The sequence below is a fragment of the Rhamphochromis longiceps genome, linkage group LG20 (genome assembly GCF_057381845.1).
Source record: "Rhamphochromis longiceps isolate RC_006_pf linkage group LG20, R_longiceps_female_GT1.1, whole genome shotgun sequence".
Lineage (NCBI taxonomy): Eukaryota > Metazoa > Chordata > Actinopteri > Cichliformes > Cichlidae > Rhamphochromis > Rhamphochromis longiceps.
Genome location: NC_140576.1, coordinates 25,297,923 through 25,325,895, shown reverse-complemented (window position 1 = coordinate 25,325,895; position 27,973 = coordinate 25,297,923). Strand labels below are relative to the sequence as shown.

The 27,973-nt window shown below is 37.6% G+C and overlaps 1 protein-coding gene across 1 annotated transcript; it reads left to right on the top strand.

Annotated features, from left to right (window-relative positions):
- Positions 1-27,973, top strand: LOC146645411 (cadherin-like protein 26). The gene is made up of 19 exons (XM_085394379.1): positions 1-268; positions 11,065-11,124; positions 11,233-11,325; positions 11,434-11,577; positions 11,667-11,814; positions 12,062-12,231; positions 12,337-12,471; positions 12,551-12,736; positions 12,875-13,122; positions 14,112-14,257; positions 14,360-14,584; positions 14,685-14,906; positions 15,307-15,419; positions 15,520-15,591; positions 16,239-16,295; positions 17,973-18,032; positions 23,879-23,923; positions 24,061-24,132; positions 24,362-27,973. The coding sequence occupies exons 1-19, from the start codon at positions 245-247 to the stop codon at positions 24,578-24,580; spliced, it is 2,439 nt and encodes an 812-aa protein (XP_085250505.1). The 5' UTR covers positions 1-244; the 3' UTR covers positions 24,581-27,973.

Sequence of the window (27,973 nt, the reverse complement as noted above, 5' to 3'; positions counted from 1 at the left end):
ACAGGCACATTTATGGGATGCATAACCAACTGGTCTTTTACTGCACAAAACTGGAAAAAAAATACATTTATTGCACCCTGATACATCAAATAGTACAGCATGAAGACGCAGGTCTGTGTAGACTGGAAAGTCAGCCAATCTGCTCTCTACAGCAGCTGTGGGCAGGGCTTTCCCGCACTCCTAGTCAAGCTGTTTTTGAAACTTAGAGCACTCCAGCAGAGTGCTCTAAGGAGTGTAGAGCAAGATGAGGATCTCCCTTTTTCTGTTGGTGAGTACAACCTTTTTAATAATCTTCAGTATTGATAAGGGATTGTCTTATAAATTCTTATTGTTATTCTTTTTCTTATTCTTATTGTTAAACCCAAAAAAGATAATTGTATTCACCACTGAAGATAAACATCAATTTCAATGTTTGATATTTTTTCTGTAATGTTTATTTGTATTATATCTAATGATATTTTCAGGTTACATTAACCTGCATAGAGCATTTAGCTTCTGTTAATGTATAAGTTCCCATCCGTTCACAAGAGATAGATGAGCAACGCAAGCAGAACTTGTTCTATGCAGTGTTGTTACAGCTTGTGGACTATGAACTTTAACACAGTGTATTCGGTGAATAAGCCTTTAGGTGCTCAGGTGCTTTAGGTGTTTAAATTTACTTTGCAGTATATTTAGTTTCTGTTGTGGGAAAAACAATCAATCAAGAAGCTATTTGCTCACACACCTATATGCTCACTCCCAGGTTCATCCATCGTACTATATGTACTAGCCTACAGACCTTCCTATTATTGTCTGAAGCTCATTTAATTATTTACTATTTTATTTAGTAGCTAATAACATAATATATGTCCTGTCATCTGCACTTGGTAAACTAAATGCTATAATACTGCATGTTTGTCAGATGATTATTCTTCATTCAGAAAAAAAAATCCAGAAAATATTGATATAAATGACTTCAACAAATTTTGGGTACTTTGTTTGAATGGTTTTCCATATTTTGTATTTGAGGGAGCCAATTATATTAAAATAAAGCACAAAATGTTTCATACTGTTGCAAAGGTTTAAGCACACTCTTCACTTGTTTATTTTATATGAAACTTACAGAAGACCTTTAGGCTTTAAGATGAATGTGGATAAAAGTATATATAAATAAAAAAAAAACTATACACAAAAACTAAATATAGAGCCCTGATCAAAAGTTTAAGAAAACCTGAAAAATGGCAACAACAAAAAATTGCATGGTCGGATCTTAACAAGGTTCCAAGCAGAGCTTCAACATGCAACAAGAAGGAATGGGAGTGCTTTTAATAAATTGCATACTCAAAAAATGTCTTGTCTCACTCCCATTTCTTCTTCTAGCATGTTGAAGCCAGTGTTGCTAACTTAGCGACTTTGTCGCTATATTTAGCGACTTTTTTTTTCTAAAAAAGCGACTAGCGACAAATCCGGCGACTTTTTTTTGGTGTTATTGGAGACTTATTTATGACGACTTTTTGACGTGAAAGCGCGTATCGCTCTTACTCTCAATAAGCAGCAGGTGCACCTTGCCCGTGCCAAAGCGCTCACAGGCCGAGGATAGCCCTCCCCCAGCTGCTATTAGGGCAGGAGATGTTCACACCTATGCGTCCAAACTGCAAATGAATCGCGCATGAGCCAAGCCGCTGCTCCCGCACTGACCGTAACGCAGTCAGTTCTTCTTTTACTGTTATGTTGCTTTGTGGACCACAAGGTTTAAAACTACTTATAAACACACACACACAAGGTAACTCCACCAGAGTGCCTATTTCGGGTCACTTTTGCCGGTCCAAGCCCGGAAAAGGAGCAGGGTTGGAATTGTTACATTAAAAAAAACAATAATTGCTAAAAGAAATTTAATTTGTAGTTCTAAATAAATTATAAATGCATTTAAGACGTTTTTTTACTGACTTTATGTCTCTTCCACGATGTTATTTCTCTCTCCAACAGGTTACAATTACATTAGCATGACCAATTATGCTAATTAGATGACAATGACGTAATTTAGCAACTTCTAGCGACTTTTAGGACAGCCAATAGTGATTTTCCTTACTGAGGAGTTGGCAACACTGGTTGAAGCTGTTACACCACTCCAGGACAACTTGGTGTAAACAGCAGAACCGAGTTTATTTGGGTACTTCAGAACCGTGGCTTTCACATACAGAGACCAAAAATACACTCTTCTTCTTTTCCTTTTTCGAACATAGTTTTTCTTTTTTCGTGACTGCCCCCTACTGGTGGAAAAACATGTAGCAGCCAAAAATCCAAACATATAGTTGAATAACACAAATACCAACAGATTTATGCAATGTTTTGGACATATTTTAGCTTTACACTTTACCAAGTGCTACATTCCTCCCCTGCTAAATAAATGTTGTCCCAACATTGAGGAAACATGACAATAAGAAACAAAAATAAACAACTATACTTCTCTTTTCCTTGTGACAACGTAGAGATGGCGTAAGTCGGAATAGGATTTAGCAGTGCTTTAAGATCACTTTCATGATGCACTATTGGACCTCAGGTGACAGAATCACATGTTACTCTCTTACCAGATAAGCATCGGCTTATAACAATGCTGAGTTGTTTCCAACAGTCCACATACAATTATTACCCTCTAAGACATTACTATCACTTTATCACGTGCTCCGGAACTTATCAACTTAGATAGTAACCATTTAATCACAATTAACCTCATCAAACATAACGATCCAATGTCTTACGCTACCATCCCAAAAGTATCAAATACTTGTGTCACCATATTGGTAAGGCCTTGTAAGTCCCCATACATTTTTGAAAAGTAACATCATTTAAATTCAAAAAAACTCTTTCACAGTTCAATAATAACTAACTGGCACATAAGCTGCATAGTAAGGCATCTGTAGAGCTGCCCAAGGTACTCCAAACTGGTCATAGAATGGCGGTGCTGCTGCACTGGCATACAATGGGTTAACACTGTGACCAATTGCTCTTTGAACTGGTTGGCCAAACGCATCATAAGTCAATATTTTCCGTGGACATCTCTCCCTCTGAGATCTTCTCGGCTGCGGTTCCGACAGTTCTGGGTTCATTTCACTGGGCTGACCTGGCGAAGCAACAGTGTCTGATGATGCTGAGATGTCATGTTCAGCGTTACCTTGTCCATTCACCATTTCTACTTGAAACTCTTCAGCATCCACTCTAAGCTCCGTGCTCTTTCGCTGAAGGTCCTGGTCCAGTTCAGTAGCAGGTGCAGACACCATTAAATCCCCTTGAGGCTGACAGTGGTGGTGCCTCACTCTCTGAGACCAATACTGTTCTTCATCATCTGAGCTCTCTATATGGTTCGATGCGTCTTGTAGGTCTCTTTGTTTTTGTGTCTGTGTAGTGTGGCTTCGTTCAGTTCTTGTTATTGTGGGAAGCGGTAATGCATTACAGGGCATTAACATGTTGCGGTGGAGGATACGGCCTCGCCCAGCACCACGCTCCGGCTTAACCTCATAAACAGGGCTGTTTTCCCCCTTTTGAGAGATCACTATGTGAACTTGATCCTCCCAATAGGAGCGTAACTTTCCCGGGCCTCCCCTCTCTGACATGTTCCTGACAAGTACCCTGTCCCCAGGTGAGAGTACAGCACTTTGTCTCTTCAGGTCATAATGTGATTTCCCTCTTGCCAGAGTCTTTTTAATGTTTCTGCATGCAATGTCATATGCTTCTTTCATTTGTTGTTGCCATTTGTGAGCATAATCCTCATATGATTTGCATTTGTTCGTCTCACTCAGTCCAAAAATTACATCAATAGGGAGACGTGGATGTCTACCAAAGAGTAAATAAAAGGGCGAGTACCCTGTCGAGTCACTAGTTGTGCAATTATAGGCATGCACAACTTTGTTTACATAGTCACTCCAGTTTCCTTTCTTTTCCTCATCCAGGGTCCGGAGCATTGACAGCAAGGTGCGATTAAACCTTTCCACTGGGTTCCCCTGTGGATGGTAAGGTGTGGTCTTTGAATTGGCTATTCCTGTGTACTTCTGCAGCTGTTTTAATAAATGGTTTTCAAATTCTCTGCCTTGATCGTGATGTAATTTACCAGGAAAACCAAATTTCAAGGAAAAGTCATTAAAAATTTTGTCTGCTGCTGTTTTGCCAGATTTGTTGCGTGTAGGGTAGGCTTGAGCAAACTTGGTGAAGTTGTCCTGTAACACTAAAATATACTCATACCCTCCCCTGCTCTTTTCGAGATGGACATAGTCTATTGAAACCATTTCAAAGGGTGCAGTAGCCGGCACGTGACACATGGGGGCCCTACACTGAACTGTAGGTTTTTTCTGAATATTACATTTGCACACCTGTGTGATGAAAAACTCAATATCTTTGTACATATTCGGCCAATAAAACCTACTCCTTGCCAAATTCATCACACGGTCCACCCCCAAGTGACCCATTTCGCAGTGAAGGTGTTTGTACACCAGTTCTTTGTGCGATTCCGGAATCACAATCTGAGTGTAAGTCACAGTCTTTCGTATCAGCAACCCGTCATCTGAGATAAACAGCTTTTTCCACTCGTGTAGTAGCTGTTTTCCTGTAGGGGTTTTGAGCGCTGATGTCTTGTCAAGACTCGCACCAGTACTCTTTAAGTTAAGAACATAAGCTATGGCAGGGTCCTGCTTTTGAGCTTGCAATAGCTCCTGCGTTGTGATCCTCACATCTGGCAGATTTTCTGTAAGTATTTTGTTTACTTCTGGATTGCATGTTATGGCTGATATCCAATCCAGTTGTTTGTCTTCCTGTGTTTCAATGGCATTCAGTACTGCGCTTAACACTTCAGGCGAACACAGCTCAGTACATTCTGACATGTATGAATCCATACTAGAAGGTGTTCTGGACAAAAAGTCTGCATCAACGTTACTTTTTCCGGGTCGGTATTTCAGTGTTATGTTAAAATCAGCCAGCTCGGAAACCCATCTGTGCCCTGTTGCATTCAGTTTAGCTGTGCCTAAAACATAGGTTAAAGGGTTGTTATCACTGTACACTGTCACTGAGGGAGCATAGAACAAATAGTCTCTAAAGCGCTCAGTCACAGCCCATTTTAGTGCCAAAAACTCAAGTTTCCCTGAGTGCCACCTGTAGTTCCTCTCAGCTTGTGTTAATGTTCTTGACCCATATCCAATGACTCTTAATTTACTGTCCTGCCTCTGATACAAAACTGCACCAAGGCCTTCTTCTGAAGCATCGATGTGCAGAATGAAGGGTTCCTCAAACTTAGGATAAGCCATCACAGGTGGATTAGTCAAAACATCCACCAAATAGTCTAGTGCTTTTTGGTGGCTGTCACTTCATATGATTTTTTGGGTGGGTGCAGCATGCCCCGCCTTGGCTGACCGCGCTGGTGTTTGGGTGTGGTCAACTGAGAGTAAATCATATAGGCACTTTGCATGTCTTGAAAAATCTTGTACATAGCTTCGGTAGTATCCTAAAAATCCTAAAAGCTTTCTCAGCTCTTTAATGTTTGTTGGTGGGTTGTCCTTCAAAGCTCGTACTGCTTGTACCTCTTTGTCATCCATTTTGTAGCCGTCTGCTGAAATGATTTTGCCCACATAGCGGACCTCATTTTTAAACAAGTCACATTTATCAGGTCTTAGTTTTACTCCCCAAGCCCGCTGACGTTTGAGAACTGATCTCAAATCTTCAATATGCTGTTCAAATGTTTGACTGTACACCAAAACATCATCTAAATATGGAGTGCATATTTTGTCCCTCAAGCCTTCCAAACTTTCCTCCATGCTCCGCTGGAAAGCTGCAGGTGCATTGGTGAGTCCAAATGGGATTCTATTCCATTCATACAGCCCCCAGGGTGTTGTGAAGGCGGTATATTTTTTTGAGTCTTCGCTGATTTCACCTTGATAGTACGCTTTGCCTTGGTCAAGCACACTAAACCACCTATTGCCGCCAAGTCCATCAAGGATTTCCTGTATTCGTGGAATAGGGTGTCTGTCTGGAATGGTCTTTTTATTGAGGCCCCTATAATCAACACACAGTCTCAGGCCTCCATCCCGCCTCCTCACACACACTATTGGAGAGGCATATGGTGAGGTTGATTTGTGAATAAAGTCTTTTTTTAACAAGTCCTGAATGTGACTTTTTACTTCATCATAGAGAGCACGTGGGACCGCATTATAGGATTTGGCTACAGGAATCTGATCAGTGAGTTTGATATCCATTTTTAAATTTTTTATGTAACCAACTTCCTCTTTGTGTTTAGCAAATGCGCCTGACTCCTCCCTTAACATTTCCAAGACAACTGCCTGTTGTTCTGTGTTAAGGTGGCCCAAATTGACAGGTGGTTCCCAAGGCTCTTCTGCTGAGCTAGGTGGGTTCTGATTGTCTTTTTCTACAATCGAGCCTATCTGAGCTTCTTTGAGATTTACAGGATAACTATGTGTTACCCTCTCTATGTTACCTAGAAGGGTTTTAGGTGGCAGCACAATGTCATGTTTGGTAGCATTGGTAACATAGATATTGACTTTGCGGGTACTGCCTGATATAGACAGCAACTGGCAGTTAGATTTCAGACCCTCATCTAAAGACAAGTTTTCATCTGGCTCAAAAAGCATTTCACTTTTTACCTTTAGGTCTGTTTTGATGGAACAACTAACGCCGTACATTTGTCCACTCGGTACGACAATAGCTTTGCGTCCTGATCTGATAGGATAAGTAACTATCTCGCTACTGGTGGTGTGGATAAGGTTCAACAGTGCTTCTGCTTTGCTTGATCCTACTCTTAGAGAGTTTCTGAGTAAAGACAAGCTTTCACTGGACTGAGTAGTGTCTTTTTTTATCAGTTCCTCAATAGCATTAAACCCTATTATTGGTTTTTGCATCACATCCTGACTTACTAGGATTGGAACCCGAACCTCATTCTGAGCTACAGCTTTTCCTCTCGAATCACAAAGGCTAAGGCTAACTTCTACCCAACCCTGGAAAGGGACTTCAGATCCATTTACAGCTCTCAAGTCTAAAAGTTCATCCTTACTTAGTAAATCGCTGATGGGGTGAACTTCTAAGTGAGATAAATTGTCTGATTTCCAGCATGCACTCATTATTGAAACTTGGGCTCCCATGTCCCACAGTGCCTGTGTTTTGCAGTTATTCATTCTACACCATACTAGACACTTTCTGCCCACGAGCTGTGCTACTTTTCTTTTTTTGGTACTTAAATTTAACACGTTTGGGGGTTGGTTCCTAATTTTAGGATTTCCTGAGTCAGTTGGTGATGCTAGGGATAAGCTTTGGGCCTTGGGAATGTTATCACATTGGGACATTGGTGGTAAAGCTGTGGCTTGTCCCGCAGTCACAGCCCCGCCCAGTTTTCCTGCTTCTGAGCTCCCCTTACTTTACATCCCTTTGCCCAGTGAGAGTCACTGCCACATTTGAAACAATGGTCACAGTCCCTGTTTTCTTGTTGACATGCAGAGCATCGCCTTTTTAGTCTCTGAGCTGCCTTTCTGTACGCCCTGACTTGTCTACCACCATCACCACTTCTATCTCGTTGGACAGTTTGCACTAGTGAAGCTACCTGTCCTGTGAGTTCCCTAATTGCTGAGTTACTTTCCTCAATTTTTGCAAATAAGGAGTTATCTTTGAGGGTTTTAGCCGGTTTTGTGTCAGGCTGGCTTGTGCGGGGATCAGTAAGCGCTACATTCTGCTCAACTACATTTAGTCCTGTTCTAAATGACCTGTGGGCTTTTGCCTTTAACGCTCTCTCGCTTTCATTGTACTGGGCTGTTTGCATTTTCATTAATAAGAGTTCATCGCTACAGTTTTCATCCTGCAAATATGCTCTCATTTCTGCTCTGACATTGTCATTTAGAAGACCCGTTCTAATGGACTGAAAACATTGACTTTGAACAAGTTCTTTGTTATACTTTAGGCTAGACTGGGTGCGCTCAGATGCGAAAAGGATTTTTTGACGCAAATCCAGCACTCTAATCAGGAACTCAAGTGGTGTTTCATTTGCCCCCTGTGTAGCTTTGGTTAATTGCTGGTACAGTACTGTTGCATCCGTTTCTGCATAATGGGCTTTTAGAACTTGTCTCAGGCTGGTCAATGTGAGATCTTCTTTCCCTTCCAAATAGCTCCTTAGTTTTAACCCAGGACTGATGGCACGTATGACAGCCTCCACAATCTCAGCTTCAGAGTAGCCCGTTTTTAAGCCGCTTTCCATCTGGTGCTCTAAGCTACTGAAACTCAGCGTGTCTTTAGCTGTAGACTCACCCACATGTCCACTTATCCTGAAGTCTTTTCTGAATCCACCTGATGAAACATTACAGCAGCTGTTGCCAATACAGTCTCTCCCCTTGCGCTGTGTTTCGCCGTCCAGCGACGTCCTCATGGCCACCTGCTGCTCCGCTGATGTCCCTTGAGCCGCCTGATGCTCTAGCGATGTCATCGGCCCTGTCCGCTGCTCCGGAGGTGCCCGCGCCGCTGCCAGTTGCTCCACGTGCACAGCCTCCACCGTCATCTCCGCTCTGTCTGAAGATGAAGACCGGACCACCGCTCCTGCGCCGACAGCCGCTGACCGCGCCTCCACCAGCAAAACCAGCACATCATTTAGCTCCAGAAGCACCGACATGCCTTCATCCTCTCGCTGTAAAAGCTCTTCTCGTTCACAAAACTGGCTAATAAGCTTAACGAGAGCTCTGCGAGATTTGCTTTGTATTTCTTTGCTGCCCTTTTCTGTAATATTACATAGTTCACATACTCTGAGCAGTTCTTCCAAAGAAAGTCCACATAACTTCTGCTCCAATTCCAACAAAAAATCTTCACGGTTCACAGACATGCTTGAAAGATAACTAAGACGAGTAAAACTCTCTCTGTATCCGACCGGAGAAAACACAGTTTCCGTGGCATTAGCTAGACTGTCGCAATCCGTTAGCATTAGCTCCTTTGCTCTATCACGCTCCTTTACTGTGTTCCTCTGTGTGAAGTAGTCCCAAAAACTATCTCGGTGGGACCTCCAAAATGTTACACCACTCCAGGACAACTTGGTGTAAACAGCAGAACCGAGTTTATTTGGGTACTTCAGAACCGTGGCTTTCACATACAGAGCCCAAAAATACACTCTTCTTCTTTTCCTTTTTCGAACATAGTTTTTCTTTTTTCGTGACTGCCCCCTACTGGTGGAAAAACATGTAGCAGCCAAAAATCCAAACATATAGTTGAATAACACAAATACCAACAGATTTATGCAATGTTTTGGACATATTTTAGCTTTACACTTTACCAAGTGCTACAAAGCCCTGCTTGGAACCTCGTTAAGATCCAGCCATGCAATTTTTTTGTTGTTGCCATTTTTCAAGTGGTCTTAAACTTTTGATTATATATCGATAGATAGATACAGATATATATAGATATGTATAAGTAGGACCTCATTGAAAGGCTTTGGTCAAGGTAGTATGCAGTGACCCTAGAGCTCCCCTCTTGCCAGCTCCACCTAACAGTTCCTGTCATCTCTCAGTAAAATACTGTGTATTGTGCCAGTATCTGTAACAGAGTTGTTGGGGATTTATACACTTTCGTGGGGCTCATGGTTGTGTGCTAGGGTGTGCAGCTTGTGCAACTATAGCAGTTACACAGCAACCTAAACAAGATGAAGACCAGAGGTTGGTACACCTTACTAGTAATCTGCAAATTGTTTGTTTGAGTCCCTGTTCAGATGCTGCCATATATGAGACATCTGTTTTTGTGTGTGATCCCTAGTGAAAATAAGCATCATGAACAACCCAAACTAAACTAATACTTAAAAATGTCATTTGTTCTAAGCCATATGGTGAGGCTGTGTAATAGTTTCTACAGGTTGCAAGAACCAAGGTCACCTTTATTCTCTATAAAAGTAATGTCAGTATTCATTTGTAGATATGTTAAACACATTAGAGCAACCAACAAAGACACAAAACACAAAAATCACTCCCTGTATATTCACTCCTCTTCTGTAGGACTAGCTTCGATGCCAAAGTACCACAAACATGACTTCCGTAGATCTGCTGTTGTTCCGGTGTTGTGGCAAAAACAAAAAGCACCGGTCTACTTTTAACCCGTAAATTTGGTACACGTCATCTCTTTTTATGCAACATCCTCTGGTGATTAATGCATGAACAGGACTGCCACTCACGTTTTTCTGTTTAGGGTCAAATCGGTTTGATGTGTGAAGGGTCACAGAGACAAAATAATAACCCACCCAAATGTGCTAAAGCTGCTTTGAAAATGTAAGGAGTAGAAAGTATAGACACTTGTTTAAAAATGCAGGCAGTAAAAGTAAAAAGTAGTCTGTACATGAGTACAGTAACGAAGTATTTACACTTTGTTACTTCCCACCTCTGATGATATTTATTTTGTGTGTGAAGATCTCTGCATGTCCCGACATAGGACTATAGGTTCTCCTTATCATTAACCTGTTTTGACCTGTCTTAACTTTAGGATTATAACTGTTAACATTAAGCACTGGGACTGCTGTTTGTGCTCAAGTTAATGATTTATTTACTATTTTAGCTGTCTATATGTGCCCTTAACAGTAACTTAGCAATGGCTTTTGAGCAGAGGAAGTCTGTAAAGGCAGGGAAGGAAGAGAGCAAGAAAGAAGAGACAAGGTTTCATTTCAAGTCACTTATGGCCCGCAGTTACACAATGCTACAGATGTTCACCTGAAAATCATTAGTTCAATGCAATTATACTTCATGAATTATGTTAGAATTGCAGGAGTTGATTAAATAATGATCACTTCCCACTCATTACTGTTAATTTGTCATCAGGCTGTCATAAAAAAAACAACATCTTATTATTCACTGAGACATTCATCATGAGTTCCTTCTCCAATACTTGTACAAATGATTCTGTTTTTCTTATTAACATGCAGATTAATTTGAACAAGAAACTGACTTCCCCATATGTGTGAAGGGACTCCTGTGTATATTTGTTTTGTGATAGAAGGGAGACCTGAGTTTCTGTCCCAGTGCACACTGAAGTTTGCTACAGCAACTGAATCTCACAGCAATGTTTTCCTGTTGCATATAGGTTGCTGCAGCAGCCGTGGCAGATTGTTATGGTAGCAAGTACAGCAGCCCTTCCAAAAGGGTAAACATAATTTTTACTTTATCTGTTTGTTAAGGCTATTTTTGTAAAATAACTTTCTGTAGAAAACAAAGCTGGTGTAAAGTTTGGTCCATATTTTGGCCTTATCAGGATCTCCTGGTGCGTTCCAAAAGAAGATGGGTCTTATCTACAATTGAATTAGAAGAAGAGAAGGATGCACAGTACCCCGTAGAGATTTCAGTGGTAAGGAAATTATATAAAAGAAATAACTGATACTGATAAATGATATGACTGGTCACTATGGACAAATCTAATATGCAAAAATTAACAGCCTGATTGTATCTTGACTAGATGTATAACGACAAGACTCAGGGGAAAGACTTTAGGTTCCGTTTAAGTGGTGAAGGTGTGCCGGACGTGTTTACCATCAATGAAAACACTGGAGCCGTCTTTGCACATAAAAAAGTGGACAGGGAGCAAAAGCCACTTTACCATGTGAGCTAATACTGGAATATAAATTCCTCTGACAATAAACGCAACTGATATTGATGCTTTTTAAGTGATGCGTCTTTTTTTATCCACAGATTAACTTTGATGTCTTGGACAGAAATACGGGTGAAAAACTAGACAAGGAACTAGCATTTGATGTTGAAATACAAGACATAAATGATAATCCACCCAAGTTCTCTTTTCCTGAAGTAACAGTTAATGTAAAAGAAAATATACAAGGAAGTGAGTATACGGTGTGGTAAATAACTCATAGTGTGCACATTTTCTATTTCAAACACTAAAAAAATAAAACAAATGATATTAAGACTCTTTGAGAATATAGAATCATTTCAAACCAAAGTCTCATATTTCATCTTACTATAATCATACTACATAGTTCTATAGTTATGTTTTCCTGACTGAAAACCTTTTCTTTATCCCACATTTACTCTCCAACTCTCCTTGTTTGTCTTTACCCAACTTCTTAAAGGCCTTTTGCCAGTTACCCTGGTGGTCACAGACAAAGATAAGGAGAACACACCCAACTCTGAATTTAACATCACGATGGTTTCACAGACTCCAGCAGAGCCCAAAATTGCTGTGCAGCAACTTCCAGGAGGACTGGCCAAACTCACCTTAAAAGGATGCTTTGACTATGATGTGAGATTTATTGCGATATTCTTGCTAAATCTTTGAAAAGTTAATGTACATGCAAATAAACATGTAGAATTTTCAAATATCTCAAATATATTTTATATGTTTCAGAAAGCAACAAAGTATACCATCGTCTTACAAGCAAAAGATCGTGGAACAAAGCCAAAGACTCAGTCCTCTACTGCTGTTGTTACCCTGAACATTGTCGATGCGAACACTCACCAACCAAGATTTAAGCAGAGACAGGTATCAATTATTTTACTTACTAAAAGTGCTTTTTAACAGACGCACATATTAAACGTTTGAAATTTTTCCTTCTTTTTAGTACAACGGTGAAGCAATAGAAATGGAGACCATTGCTAATGTTTTGAGAGTTGCTGTGGAGGATAAAGACACTCCAAACACTGATGCATGGCGTGCCAAGTACTCCATTATTGCAGGGAATGAAGAAGGAATCTACAAAATTGAAACTGATCCAGAAACAAATGAGGGTGTCCTGAGTATTGTCAAGGTAATTCTGCTTTTCTCACTTGGATTAAAAACTTGATTATTTTACTCTGGGAAGAACTAGTCCACTAATGTTTTATCACAAAAACTGTATCAGCATTTAATAAAAGTTGTTTGTGTGTGTACATGTTGTGTGTTTCAGAAAAAAAATTTTGAACGCACAACTTCAATAAACCTGCAGATTGGAGTAAAAAACATTGAAGACATATTTGTTTGTGCTGGCACAAATCCACCTACAGACAGAGCCAATGTCACTCTAAAAATGATTGATACCAACGATCCACCAGAGTTTGAAAAAGCTATAAATGACATGCACTTGAAGGAGGAAGCAGAGCCAGGAAAGGTGCTGTTCAAGCCAAAGGTTCATGATGTCGACTCTAATATTACCAGGTAGGGTGTCTACAACCTTTCTACAAAGCTTATTTTGATTGACATAAATATATAAGGGCTGCAATGATTCTTTGAGTCATTCGAATAACTCAATTATAAAAAATCCTCAACACAATTTTTTTCTTTGATAACACTCGGCTGTGTAGCGCTCAGTTGTCCCCATGTAAACCTGAGTGCTTCACCCACATTTGTGCCTAAAGCTGAAAGTAGAAAGATATGTTTCTACTTGCAGTAGAAACATATCTAGAAGCATATTTCAAGGCTTGCGTAACATCATTTTTTCTGATTTAAAGTGAAATAAAATAAAATATTAATAAAACTGCATTAATATTTACAAATAATAATATATATACGTTTTTTACAGGCCAATAAAATTGCATTTGTGCCAGTAAAACTCTGCGGCATTGATTATTGATAATACTCAGTTACTAAATCATGACTAAATCTGCTATGTTTATAGAACAAACCCCAAGTGGCCCAAATCTCCTCAGCAATAACACTTCTTGACATAAAGGTTGGGTCAGTTGACTTAATTTGAGTTATACTGTACTGTAGTTCATGATAATCTCATTGATTGAGTCTAATGTGAATCCAAGATTTTTCATTCTGCCTGTAAGCTACAACATAAAATAGAGACTGACAAGGGTTTTATTTAAACCCTTTTATTTCTTCTTCTTTCTTGAAAGAAAAAACAGATCCTGCAAAGCGTGATAAGCAACAAGAAATGGTAGCTATCCCAAGCTAATCATGTCTTTATCGACACCTGGTCATATAGATTATCAGAAAATAAGCCTATACAACAGTGGCCTTACCACTGCAAGGCCAGTAGGTGTCACAGTGAAGCATAACATGATTAAGTTAGAAATGGCTACTGAGGGAGTAACGCCCTTTGCACTGCAGTACACAAAAAGCTACAACTTTGGTTTCCACAAGCTAAACTCAGTATTTTCATCTAATATGTTCTGCACCACTCTCTGATTACTCTTTAGGTTTGTGCTCCTAACAGATCCAGCTGACTGGGTGGCCATTGATACCAAAACAGGAGAAATCAAATCAACTAAGAGGATGGACAGAGAGTCACGATTTGTTGATGACGAGAATGTTTACACAGTCGTCATAGCTGCCATAGATGATGGTACACAGAAGCTCTACTATTGTTAAAATAAATTGGATAATTTCTTAAACAAATCTTTGGAATAACAAAGCAATTTTTTTTAATTTTGCTGTGGTTTCAAAGGTCAGCCTCCAGCCACGAGCACATGCACTGTCAGGATCCACCTGACGGACATCAATGACAATATTCCTAAACTGGTCAACAACAGCGCTGTCATGTGTGGAAACAAGGTTAACAAGGTCAAGGTGCGTGCAAAGGACCTAGATGCCATTCCTTACAGTGGACCCTTCCACTTTACTCTGGGGGATGAAACACAAAAGCAACAGTGGAAAATAGAACCTGACTATGGTTGGTACATTTAGATATATGTTAACCCTCATTTCTATATTAAACAAACATTTCTGGGAAAAAGCCACAAACCCCCATGCTGTTTTCTCACCCCACACAGGTGAGGAAGTATCTCTTGTTAGCCAGAAGACACTTCCTTATCTTAACTATTCCATTCCCCTGGTGATTATGGACCAACAGGGCATAGCTGGACATGACACTCTGCAATTGACCGTGTGTCAGTGTGATGAAAATGATGTTTGTCGCGACAGAGAGCCGCTTTCAACCCGTCTTGGACCAGCTGGCATTGGGTTGGTTATTATAGGATTGCTTGCATTTTTGTGTGAGTATTAAAATCAGTGAGAAGACAAAACTGAGCTATTATAAATTCTAATAAGATTATAGTCTCCTGTGTTTTTGAAGGTAAAAACAAAAAATCTGTATTAGCATTAATACACAAGTGTTGACCGCAAAACCTTTTTGTTTTCAATTTTCAGTTTCACTGTAAGAAATGCTTTAATTTTTAGGAATAACCCAATCAGACAGTTACACTTTTAGAACTCCTTAGTACAACCACAGTCACATCTGTTGTTCATAAGGAAGACTCGGCTCTTCTGCTTTCCCAACCAACTTTAATGTACTACTTGGGAGACCTTCTGGTACCCATGGCAATGACAGTTCAATAAAACACAAAGACAAGATGCACACTGTGTTCTTAGCATTTGTTTCATGTGTGTCTGCAGTGCTTCTAATTGCATTTTTCTGCAAGTTTGGACCAGATAAGATTTTGCCACAAGATGAGGGCAATCAGACTCTAATCCAGTACAATCAAGAAGGAGGGTGCTCTCCATGCACGGTGGGTTTGTCATGTTCTCTGCGCGTAAATTCAAGACAACGGTGTGCTATATTTCTCCACCAAGCAAAACATGTTTTTTAATATTCTCTCTTTCCTTCAGACCGAGCCCAATTTCGTCCAGTCACAAGTAGATAATATGGCAGTGACAAATGGTCAGATGGATACCATGCAGGTGATCAACCTCTCAACTCTGACACTTTCTTTCTTTTTTGGTGAAGGGTTTTTTTTTGCAAAAGAGACATCAGTTGTGCCAATTTGGACACAGTCATAGTGTAGTTAAAGACATCAGGAGAGAAGCCAAAATGTGTCAGTTAATCCTGCTTAAAATGAATGGCAGCTATAATCCAGTTGTTATCATATTTTTCTTTGATGACAGACAGGTATGTAAGGCAGTGGTTAAGATGTATGCTGTGTATACAGCTATAGGAAAGAGTTTGCATACAGTCTGCAAGGTAAACGTTTAAAAAGTGTGAGCACATCATAGAGAAGACAAGTTGGAACAGCTTCTTCATTTTTAGATGTACTGATCATATTTGCTGCATTAAGTTGTGAATCTCTATGGTGGTCTTTAAGTGTAAGCTACAGGTAGGAATTGATTTCTGTACCAATGAATATACAGTTTTGGGAAGTTTGTGAGCACTTAAGAAAGCATAAAGTTTTATTATTTAGAAGAAGGTGCTATAGATACATTTTCATTTTCAAATCTGTTGAGATGTTTTTAATTGAAAAGTAATTCAACTTAAAACATTTTTTATAAAACTTGAATATTTTCTGAATTCAATGCTTAATTAACCTCTTCTGCTCAATTATCTATCCCAGATTGATACAGAAGGACCATATGACGTAAATAGGTACAACAGCTCAGTGTCTACCATGGTGAGTAAAGCTTTTTAAAATATTTTCTTTTGTTTATTTTAAGTGTACATGATAATTAAGCTTTGGGATGGGTACTGAGGACCATTATTAAACAGATTCTTGTGTCAGACTGCTTGGTCCTAAAGTATAGCATCAATTACAAGTCCCTTGACAAAATTACTTATTGCTCCCTGATGATAAAGCTTTTGAATTTCCGCTATAGCCCAAAAAGGTCCAAAAAGGTTGAGCAATTATGGTAAAATGCACATGGTAAAATCTACTATGCAGAGCTCACTTTTCTGTTTGTCTCCAGACAGCAGTGCTTTGTAAATGTTTTATTATACCGTGATACACCAAAAATGAAGCTCATCTTCTCTTCTTTCCAAAAGCATTCAAATTTTTTCTCTAGCACAAATTATCTCATAAACTCAGAACAAGCATCAATTCTAAGCACTTCTTTAAATGCTTAGAAGTCGGGGTTAAAATGAGTTGTGCAATGGGTGGGAAGAGTCATGTATGACAGTGCTGACTTTATGGAAAAAGGTGAAGTTAAAAAAGTAGAGGATGTTTGGCTATATTCTGCAAATACTTTATTAGATTTTTTAATTATATAATATATGCACTTTATTATATGTTCAGTGTACATTGCTTATTTACTTGAAGTGAGAGGAATGTTGAATAAGAATTGAAACAATAATCTTGAAGTGAACAGTGTATTTTTGATTTTTTGAGTTCTCTAAATAGATCAGAATTATATCCGAAAAAAACGTGTCTACTGTAGTTTCTTGTCTTAAACGTGGCTCTCACTGGAGATCTGACAGCCAAATCAAACTCATTCTTGAATGCAAGTTAAGGCAATGACAACCATTTCATTCGTATAATAAAACAGATGTGAGTGACTAGCAGACACCCTGGTACCTGCCGAGTGAAGAACATCATGTGAGAATAGAAAGGTGTGTCTTCTCTGACACTCACTGGCATGTAGCTGACAGACAAGAGGTGCCGCAATGAAGACAAACTGATGAACTGAAAGAGAACATTTTTAGGGAATTAACATTTACTCTTGTTACTGTGAGCACAATCAAACCTTTTACAAGTGAAAAAGGTGGTTCTGGATCACAGTATGTGTTCCACGACCATTAAGCAACATGTAGAAAAGTTATCTTTTTTTAACCGCTTTCATCCACCCCTTATGTGTTTTACAAAAAAAGCTACCTGTATGGAGACAGACTTGCTACATATCCTGAAACGTTGTAGACCCTTGTAAACTCATTTATAAAGGATAGCCAACTCACCCCTAGTCTAGTCAAGAGTATGTACCACAAATTTGTTTGACCTATCCTAAACTTCGTGTGAGCTGTCCTGCCAATCACAGGTAAACAACTTGGTATTACCCATGGTTATGCTGGGCCGAGCATAGCTCTCGAGTATGAAGACCGGCTGAACTTGTCAGTGTCTAAAAGCAGCTATTATCAATGTAATCTTTTAATTTTACAATAAAATGTTCATTGTAGCATCAACAAAAGTGTAGATAAATAAAGGTAAACAATAAGCAGTGTCTGTATCATATGAATACAATCCTAACAATATATATCCCTAATTATGGGCATAAATATTTAACTTTAAGGCACAAATCTGACCAAAGGAGCAGGGCTTGTTGTTGTTTTTTTATTTAGCTTTGTTGTGTCTTTCCTACAGTTCCACTCACTAGGCATGCATCAACAAGAAACCTACAGGAGCCATGGCATGAGAAGCATGGTAAGTCTCAATGGCTGTAATAAAAAGAACTTTTCCTTCTTAACCGTTTACCTTACCCTATTTATTTTCTAGATAAAATTATTTTAATATATAATATAATAATAATATCATATTGTAACTAGAAAAATGTGCATTTCCTGCGAAAATGCTGTGTGGATGCCTTAACGCTGAAGATGTCTGCTGAAAAAAGCTGAAAAAGTTGAAAAAACAAAACAAAAAACATTGCCCTGAGCAGGATTCGAACCTGGCCCTTCTGGTCTAAAGGCGGCAATTCACCTCACTGCACCAAACTCATTCACACAAAGAAGAGGTGGAGAGAGTGACAATTGTGGTGAAATTAGCAGAAGCTGCTTAGAATTGTGCTGATAAGAGGTGAAAAAGCTAAACATTTGGCAGAAAAGAGGTGAATCAGAAGAATTTCTGCTGAAAAGAGGCAAAGAAGCAAAAAGATGAGCTGAAAAGAGGTGTAGAAGCAGAAGTACTTGCTGAAGATGGCTGTATGTGTAATGACACACTGGAGAGCAGTGACACACAAGAAAGCAGAGCGCATGCAAGCAGGGAACATGTGTAGCAACTGTCACAGGTAGGATTCAAACCTCTGCCACCGGGTCTCACGGCAGATGCCCTACCCTCTGAGCCAAATGAGTTCTGGTCACAAGCAAAGATATGATGAGAGGGACAATGTGCACTGTGGAGCAGAAGCTCAAATTAGCAGAAAAGAGGTGAAGAGGAAGAACTTTGTTGTGAAATGAGGTAAAGAAACTGAAATTTGTGCTTAAAACAAGTGAAAAAGCTGAACTCTGAAATCCTGCTAAAACAGCAGAAGAGGCTGACATTTTTCAGCTACTCATTGAGCCAAACTGGTTCTCACGTAACTGAAAAAAGGTGGAAAAGCTTACAATTCTAATGAAAACAGCAGAAGAGGCTGAGATTTGTGCTGATAAGAGGTGAAAATGCTGAACCAATCAGAGGTACTGCTTCTGTCTGCTTCATCAGGCTGTGTACTTGTATGTATTTCTGCCATAGACTGTTAACAAGAATGTGAGGTCCATATTAGAAAAGCTGCTAAAATCATAAAACTTTGCAGAATTGTAATAAATTATCAATATGAATTACCGGTCTGTGATAGTGTATAAATTTGCACTCAAAAACTAGGTGGGATAGAAGCATAATTCTTGCACTGGGTGAATCAGCGGACTTTGGTGTACTTTGACTACGATTTACATAGCTCTTTGTATCTCCGTCGCGGAGACATGACGAGAGAAGAAATGGCTTAATTTTCGGAGTTTGAAAAATGAGAGGAGGACAGATTTCCACCCCTCAAACATGTTTTTGCAGAAACACTGTAATTTCGCTTAAATAGTATGAAATAGCAGTAATACTATGATTTGGCAGAAATACTACTTTTTAGCACAAATACTATTGTACAGAATGGTGTACGTCAGTTTAATGCTGGGTGGTGCTGCAATAGTAACTATCCTCGGTCAGAAGGAGAGGCTGACATCCAGGGATTAGATTACCACAGGTGGAGTTTATTGGCGGTCAGATGGATGGTACAGGGAGGCATGGCATACAGTAGGAGGATGTGGAGAGGTGATATGGTGTGGTTTCTATGATTAAGAAAACTGGCAACAAATTCCTCCACTACAAATCAGTCTGATACCACTTCTTACAGGGTTCACGTTTACTAAGGCACTACCCAAAAGGCGCCACAAGAGGGCACTCCAACACAAGAGATGACCTATTTACACTGTAAACACCCCCTACTTAGCCACTACATACTACAGTGATATTACAGTATACAAATTCACACAAATACTATGATTTGGCAGAAATACTATGACTTAGTAGTAATACTATAACATAACAGTTCAATGTTCTTGCACAAATACCACAATATGGCAGAAATACTATGTTTTAGCATAAATACTGTGATTTGGTATAAATACTACGATTTGGCACACATACTATATTCCGCAGATACACTATAACATAACAGATATTCTACGACTTAGTAGTAATACTATAACATAACAGAATTATTAATTGGGCACAAATACCACAATTTGGCAAAAATACTATGATTGGGTACAAATACTATGATTTGGCAATAATACTGCATTTTAACACAACTACTGAGATTTGATTGAAATACTATGATTTTGAAGAAATACTATTACTCCATACAAATACGATGCTTTGGGACAAATACTATGTTTGGGTTCCAATACTATGATGTGCAACAAATACTATGATTTGGCACAAGTACTATGATTTAGTACAAATACTATGATTTGGCAGAAATACTATGCCTTAGTAGTAATACTATAACATAAGAGATATACTATGGTTTTGCAGACAAACCAAGTTTTCTGCACAAATACCATGATTTGGAACAAATGCTATGATTTAGCAGAAATACTAAGATTGGGTACAAATACTATGATTTGGCAATAATACTGCGTTTTAACAACAACTACTGAGATTTGATTGAAATACTATGACTCCATACAAATACGATGCTTTGGCACAAATACTATGATTTGGCAGAAATACTATGACTTAGTAGTAATACTATAACATAACAGATTTCCTAAAAAAAACTATGAAATTGCAGTAATTCTATGACTTGGCAGAGATACTACGTTTTAGTACAAATACTATAACAACGCAGAAATACTATGACTTAGTAGTAATACTATAACATAACAGTTCAATGTTCTTGCACAAATGCCACAATATGGCAGAAATACTATGTTTTAGCACAAATACTGTGATTTGGTATAAATACTACGATTTGGCACAAATACTATATTCCGCAGATACACTATAACATAACAGATATTCTACAACTTAGTAGTAATACTATAACATAACAGAATTATTAATTGGGCACAAATACCACAATTTGGCAAAAATACTATGATTTGGCACAAATACAATGACATGGCAAAAATACTATGATTGGGTACAAATACTATGATTTGGCAATAATACTGCATTTTAACACAACTACTGAGATTTGATTGAAATACTATGATTTTGAAGAAATACTATTACTCCATACAAATACGATGCTTTGGGACAAATACTATGTTTTGGTTCCAATACTATGATGTGCAACAAATACTATGATTTGGCACAAGTACTATGATTTAGTACAAATACTATGATTTGGCAGAAATACTATGCCTTAGTAGTAATACTATAACATAAGGGATATACTATGGTTTTGCAGACATACTATGTTTTTGCACAAATACCATGATTTGGCACAAATGCTATGATTTAGCAGAAATACTATGAATGGGTACAAATACTATGATTTTGCAATAATACTGCGTTTTAACAACAACTACTGAGATTTGATTGAAATACTATGATTTAGAAGAAATACTATGACTCCATACAAATACGATGCTTTGGCACAAATACTATGATTTGGCACAAGTACTATCATTTAGTACAAATAATGTGATTGGGCAGAAGTACTATGTTTCAGTACAAATACTATGATTTGGCAGGAATACTCTGATTTAGCAGAAATACTATGTTTTAACATAAATACTATCTTTTGGCAGAAATTCCTGCTAAAAAGGACTATTTCTGCTTTTTAGCAGAAATACTGTAATTTGGCATAAATACTATAATTTGGTATAAATACTGTGATTTGGCACATATAATATATTCAGCACATATACTATAACATAACAGAAATATTATGATTTGGCCCCAAAACCATGATTTTGCACAAATACCATGATTTGGCAAATATACTATGATTTTTCAAAAAATACTATGATTTAGCAGAAGTACTAAGATGTAGTAGAAGTACTTTGCTTTAGCAGAAATACTATGATTGAGGAGTAATACCTAAACATAGGAGAAATATTGATACACAGACACACATACACAGACAGTAAAGGGAACAGGAGCTGTTGAGAGTCTGGGCTTGGTATATGTAGGTCAGTTAAATTAGCTGCACCTGCTGTAGTCAGCCCTTACACACGCAGACACAGAGAGAGGTGTGAGTTTTCTTCAGTGTATTTCTGACATTCAGGATTCCCCTCGAACAAATGGCCATAATTTCCTAACCGTAGAGGCTAGAACGGTCATTCAGACATTGTTTTGTTCAGAAGAGATGGGGGAATCTTCAGGTCTTCATAATTCAGAGATAAAATATAAATTATTAAAGATATATGACTTGTAATACACTGTAACTGAGTAGAGGCGAAGCAAAAACTGCCTTGACTTGCTCTCAAACAACCTTTGGTAACTCTAAATCTATATGGAGCATCAAAATCATTCTTTCACCGTAAGAAACAGCAGGCTTTGGTGAACAGTCATGGAAATTTTCAGGGCTCTGTGGAAATCCATCAAAAAGATATGATGAGAGAAAAAAGTGACTCATTTCCAGAATTTGAAATCTGATGAAATCTGAGCGAGGGACAAATTTCCTACCCTCAAACAAGTCTAACTCATCTCAGAACGGTAATAGGTGAGAAAATAATTCTTGAATTGTGAGCATCAGGAGTGTCTGAAGATATACCGGGACAAGCCTCATGTCTTAACTTCGCTTCGTTAAGGAGATATGACAATTTGAAAATGCCTCTCATTAGAGAAATCCAGCGGTGATTTTGAACAAACTCTCCATTGAGTTTATATGGAGAGTTTTCTGACTTTGTGTTACTCTGAGGAGATTTGCAAAATAACTATGAGTCCCACAACAATGATAGGGACATTTTCTGAAAGCCAGCAAAAATACCTACGTTTTGGTGTATAATCTGTGGGGCTTGAGTGGAAATTGAGCGAGTAGCAAGAAGTTGTTTGGACATGAAGAGAAAATTCAAACAGTTTCACTGTCCCCTCTGAGTTAATTGCATAGCAACCATAGCAACGCATGTATTTTCTGAAAAATCACAATTTTGCAACTGAAGACTTAAAGAGAGATAAGATGAAAACAGTAGAAGATCTGAAAAAGCTGAATCATACAGGAATAGCCCAATCATTTGAGAACGTTTTAAAGTTTGAATGGAGTTTCTAGGTGAAAGTATGAGGCAGTAGTTAAGTTTCAAAGACAAGAAAGTTTTAGCAGAATTGTGGAAGTTTCCCATTCATTTCAATGGGACAAATTAAAGGAAAAAAGTGTAATATTTTAAAAAGTATAATAGTAATAAACACCAAAAGTCATAGCCGGCATAAGCAGAAAGAGCAGAACAGTTTAGAGTTTGAACGGTGAAAATAGCACAAAAATTGTGGAAGTAGATCCACGGCGAAAAGTGTACGGAAACACCCGGAATAATAAAGAATAAAGAGAAACAGGAACTCAATAGTGTGGATGCCTATTAAGGCATCCACACAATAAAAGAATTGTACTAGGCACTGGTAAACTCTATGATGAATAGCCATGCTACCACTTTAGATCCACAAGAGGGTGCTGGAACCCCTATGTTAAAAAATACTGCCTTACCTTTTTTTGGATAAAATATTTAACTCATGCTAGCTTGTTAGCTTTTACACACATACAAATACTACTAAAAGTAGTTTAAAGAAAGTGAAACATTAGTGAGGATGTTTGATTACAAGTATTATTATTCTATACTGCCAATATTAAATATAATATTAAAATACAACATTTATAAATATACTCACAGATTTACTCTTATGTTAACAAACACACATAATGGCAGCTTTGCTTCATTTTATTATATGTTCAGTATTTAATTACTCAATTACTAAAGTGGGTAGATGCTGAAGCAGTTAAAAAATAATTTTGTGTGAAAAGATACACAGATTTTCAGAGTAAATTTAAGTCTGCAGTGAACAATTTATTTTGGTTTTTTTAGAGGATGAACTCTACATGGAACTCAAACAGAATGAACACCTATCGGGTAAGGAGTACTCTTATGTGGCTTCATATTTTACAAAACATTGAAAATCAGTGATTATGTTAACAAAGCACTATGAAAATTATGCATTTGCATTATATGATGCAATAAAATCTGACAACCCTGTTCTCTGTAAGCAGGCCGGCTCATCAATTTACCAACGTTCTTTCAGCCTTCGATCGGCTGACCGCATTGAAGACCATATCAACAGAGTAAGAGGTTTATTTCACACAAAGCATGCCTTGTATATGGCTTATAATGCACTTGATTTTATTGACGATCACATTCATTAAACTGCACTGACTGCACAGCAATGATGTGTGGAAGGGCTGCAGTCATGCTGTACCAAATGCAATTCAACGCTATACTGAGTGATGTCTCTTTTTTGTTTGTTTTACAAATTAAGCCAAGCCATTTATTTTTGACTTCTAAATTCCACAGAGATGTAACGAGGTTGATGGAAATGTTGTTGACCACCCAACATACCAACCCCACAGCTATGCCTTTGAAGGAGATGGCAGCATATGTCAGTCATTGGATAAACTGTCATTCCACGACATGGGAGAGGATTTTAAGTATCTGGATGATTTGGGGCCAAAGTTCAAGACTTTGGGACAGATGTATGATGAGGCAATTAAAAAAAAGAAAGTACAGCTTTAAAAGGCACTGCTGAAATGTAAATTGTATTCCAAGTTTCGCTCCCTAAAATACAGACTGAGCAGAGATGATACACCACTACGTTTTAATATTTTTACTTAAAGATTATGGACTATAACATCTAATTCATCCTAAGCTAGATATATTTTGTTGGCATTAAGATGGATTTAACGCACTACACAGCTAGTGACGCACAAGTGGTTTGTAAAATGTAATAACTTGAAAGGGATTAGGTGTGTTTTCTTGTTTTTTTAGTTTGCTTTGTCAGGGCAGTATTATTGGGAAATTTAATAGAACTTCTTTTGTTGAAACTGAGCTGACTCCTGTTAGTCACATTTTTCTAGAGTACTGTTTTGTAAAGGGTTTTTGATGAGAACACAGGGCTTATCATAATGGGTTATTGTTCATGCAAGTTAGAAATGTCCTTGGCCTATGGTTGATGATCGAGTGACATACTGGTCTGGAATTAACACTGGATATCCTACAAGATTAAAACGTTAATGTTAATGTTTAGTTTTCGTATTTGCATTTCATGATACAAAAATAACAAACTTTATTCCTATAACACCTTTCTAAACCAGTCACAAGGTTCTTTAAATACTTTACAATACAAAAATAACACATTTTTATAAAATACATAATAAAATGAATGACATAAAAAAATGAAAATAAAAATGAAATTAAAAAACAACAAAAAAAGCAAGATACATCATGAAATGTTATTTTTAGAAGAGCAAGTGTATACAGGTATATTTTTTGAGTTTACTGGACGGTTGGACTGATTGAGCTGATCTAAGCGTAACAGACTTGTTCCGGGGGCTAAAACAATAAAAACACTGATTTTAAGTGATTTACAAGTAATATAGAAAAATTGGAAACTGTATAGAATAGAGAGCAAATGTGCATATTTGTAAAAAATATTTTCTTTGTTAGGAATTAAAATAAAGATTGTAGTTTTTGGGCTGAAATACTTCAACTTTTTAAAATTATACAAAGATTTTTTTACACTTTCTAATGACAACAATTAATTATATTTATTCAGTTTATGTTTGCACAATGCTCCTCTAACCCGGCTACTTAAAGTGTGGCTTCAAAAACATCACTGCATAGAAATATCACTGTAACACTGAGTTGGGTTGTCTGTACTTGTGCAAAGTTTTGAGCTTCGGTTGTAAAACGTTGTGACAGCTCCTTAACAATGTGCTTTTTTGTGTTGTGCTGACTGTAAGCCGTGTAGTCATAGCTCTTTCAGCAAGTGTCTGAACTTGTTTGTTTTTTAAAATACTGACAAATGTCAGCAGGTAGTCAAGGTGAGCCACAGAAGGTAATATGCTAAGCAAATCTATGAACATGTTTGCATGCATAACTTAAAAACCTTTCTCTATTACAAGTGCAAATGAATTGCCAGAATTCATAAAAAGACAAAACATGGATTATAAATAATAAAACATAATATGAAACAAAAACAGACAGATGAAGGCATCGAATGAGGCGATAATAAGGGCATTAAAGACATGTAAAGAATCTTAAAGTTCACTTTCATTTTTTCCATTTCTTCTGGCTGGTGTAAGTGAGGTGCGGTATGGTTCAAAAGGAAACTAAAATTTGAACTTGTTGATGCATTTTTGCTGACTTTTATTATTCCAAACTTTTTTTCTTAAAACCTTTTTTTAGCTTCTACAGTAGGAAAGTTTGAGAATGACTGGATTAAAGTGATTAAAGTACATACAAGAACGCATAGGGGGTTTCTGTGTTTTTAAAGTAAGCCTGCTTGTTTTAGAAAAACAGTTTGTTTAGTTATTTTACTTTGTTTTTTTTGCATGGGGTGGTTTTGGCAATGATCTTCCCACGCAGGGTGTTGTTCATTAACAGTTCTTATCTGTTTTCCGAAGAAGTGATTTCATCAGTGCTGCTGGTAAAGGCTCTGAAAGGCTGTTTTGCTTCAGGCCATAAAATAGTTATTTTAATAATAAAGACGAACATCCCAACAGTAAAAAAATAAAATAAAAGCCTAGCAGACAGGAGCCAGGGCTCTATTCCTGATCACTAAATTGGCAAATCATAGACAAATTGGTAAGTCACTGAAAATGTATTCTCCTGTGTACATTATTTTCCAGAAAGCGATCTTCTTCCCTTTCCCTACCAGACTCAGAGGAATTGACAAAGTTTCAGATTAAAAGTCCTTAACTCCTTCTGTCCTCAAGACTGTAGTAATATGCAGGGTAGTGGACATAAACCATGTTAGTCTCACCTTTTTTTCTTTCTTTTTTTACTAAATGCAAAAGTCTTGAGCCACAACTAATTTCTTTCTAATTTGGTTTCAAATTTTAAAGGGATTTATTCATTTGACTTAAATATTTGACTTAACTGACTGTGGCATCAGCAAATACTATTTACTATTTTTTCTGTGTTCTAGCAAGTTTTCAGTAGGTCAGAGTTTCAAGATTTTATATATTTATACAGTGTTACAGTTTGTAACAAAAGCTGCCAACTTCTGCTGTCAGGGTTAATTAAAATTAAAATTTAAAATTAAACACAAATAAAAAATGTAAATAACAGTAGAGCTTACTATTAGTCATGAAAATATGTGTTATGAAGAACAAAATTGTATTTTAAATCTGCTATTTACCCCAATTTTAATCCCTTTCTTTTTTTTTTAGTCACAAACATTTTTACTACAAAAATTATCAGTATTTGCATAAAGTTAATTTGTCTTCTGCTGACAGAACTTGGGTTAGTTTGTGTTTTAAATTTGTATTATAAATAAAAGTCACATGCCTCAAACCTGAAGGGAATGAATCTGATTCTTGGGCTGCTTTTTAGGTACAATTTTCAAAAATGCTTTCTAAATGAAGATACCACAAAAGCCGAAAAGAAAACACCATTCCATTTCTTGGCCGAGAAAGAATATCTATAAAGCTATATAACTCTAAATAAAATTGTGTACAATAAGGCACTCAAATCATTCATCATTAACTGATGGAAAACTATGAGTTTCTATTCATTTAGTTCTGTAATGACTTCATCCCGTCTTTACCACAATTGCAACAAAAGCATTGTCAAGTAGCTTTGGAAAGATCTGTAAGACCTGAAACACTGAAAGGCTTGTGTAGCCTATCCCCAACATGCTATACTTGTAACTGACTTCCACTAGAAGTCTGAACATGCCAGGCGCATTTTGGAAACACCTGTTGTGGTCTCTTAAGGTTTAGAACATCTGGACACAATGAGAAAAGGTACACTTCAAGACAAAAAGGTGCTGAAAGCCTCAACCAAACTCTTGGACTATATGTGTTTAGGTAAACATTTTAACAAGCACTAGATTAAAAACATTAAAACAAAAACTTTAAAAATATAATTCGTTTTAGACTTAGTTTGGATAATTGACCTGTACAG

Coding starts and splice junctions, on each gene's coding strand:
- LOC146645411 (XM_085394379.1), top strand. CDS start 245: ATGAGGATCTCCCTTTTTCTGTTG. Junction 11,125..11,232: donor ACAGCAGCCCTTCCAAAAGG/GTAAACATAATT, acceptor TGGCCTTATCAG/GATCTCCTGGTGCGTTCCAA. Junction 18,033..23,878: donor GCCATGGCATGAGAAGCATG/GTAAGTCTCAAT, acceptor TGGTTTTTTTAG/AGGATGAACTCTACATGGAA.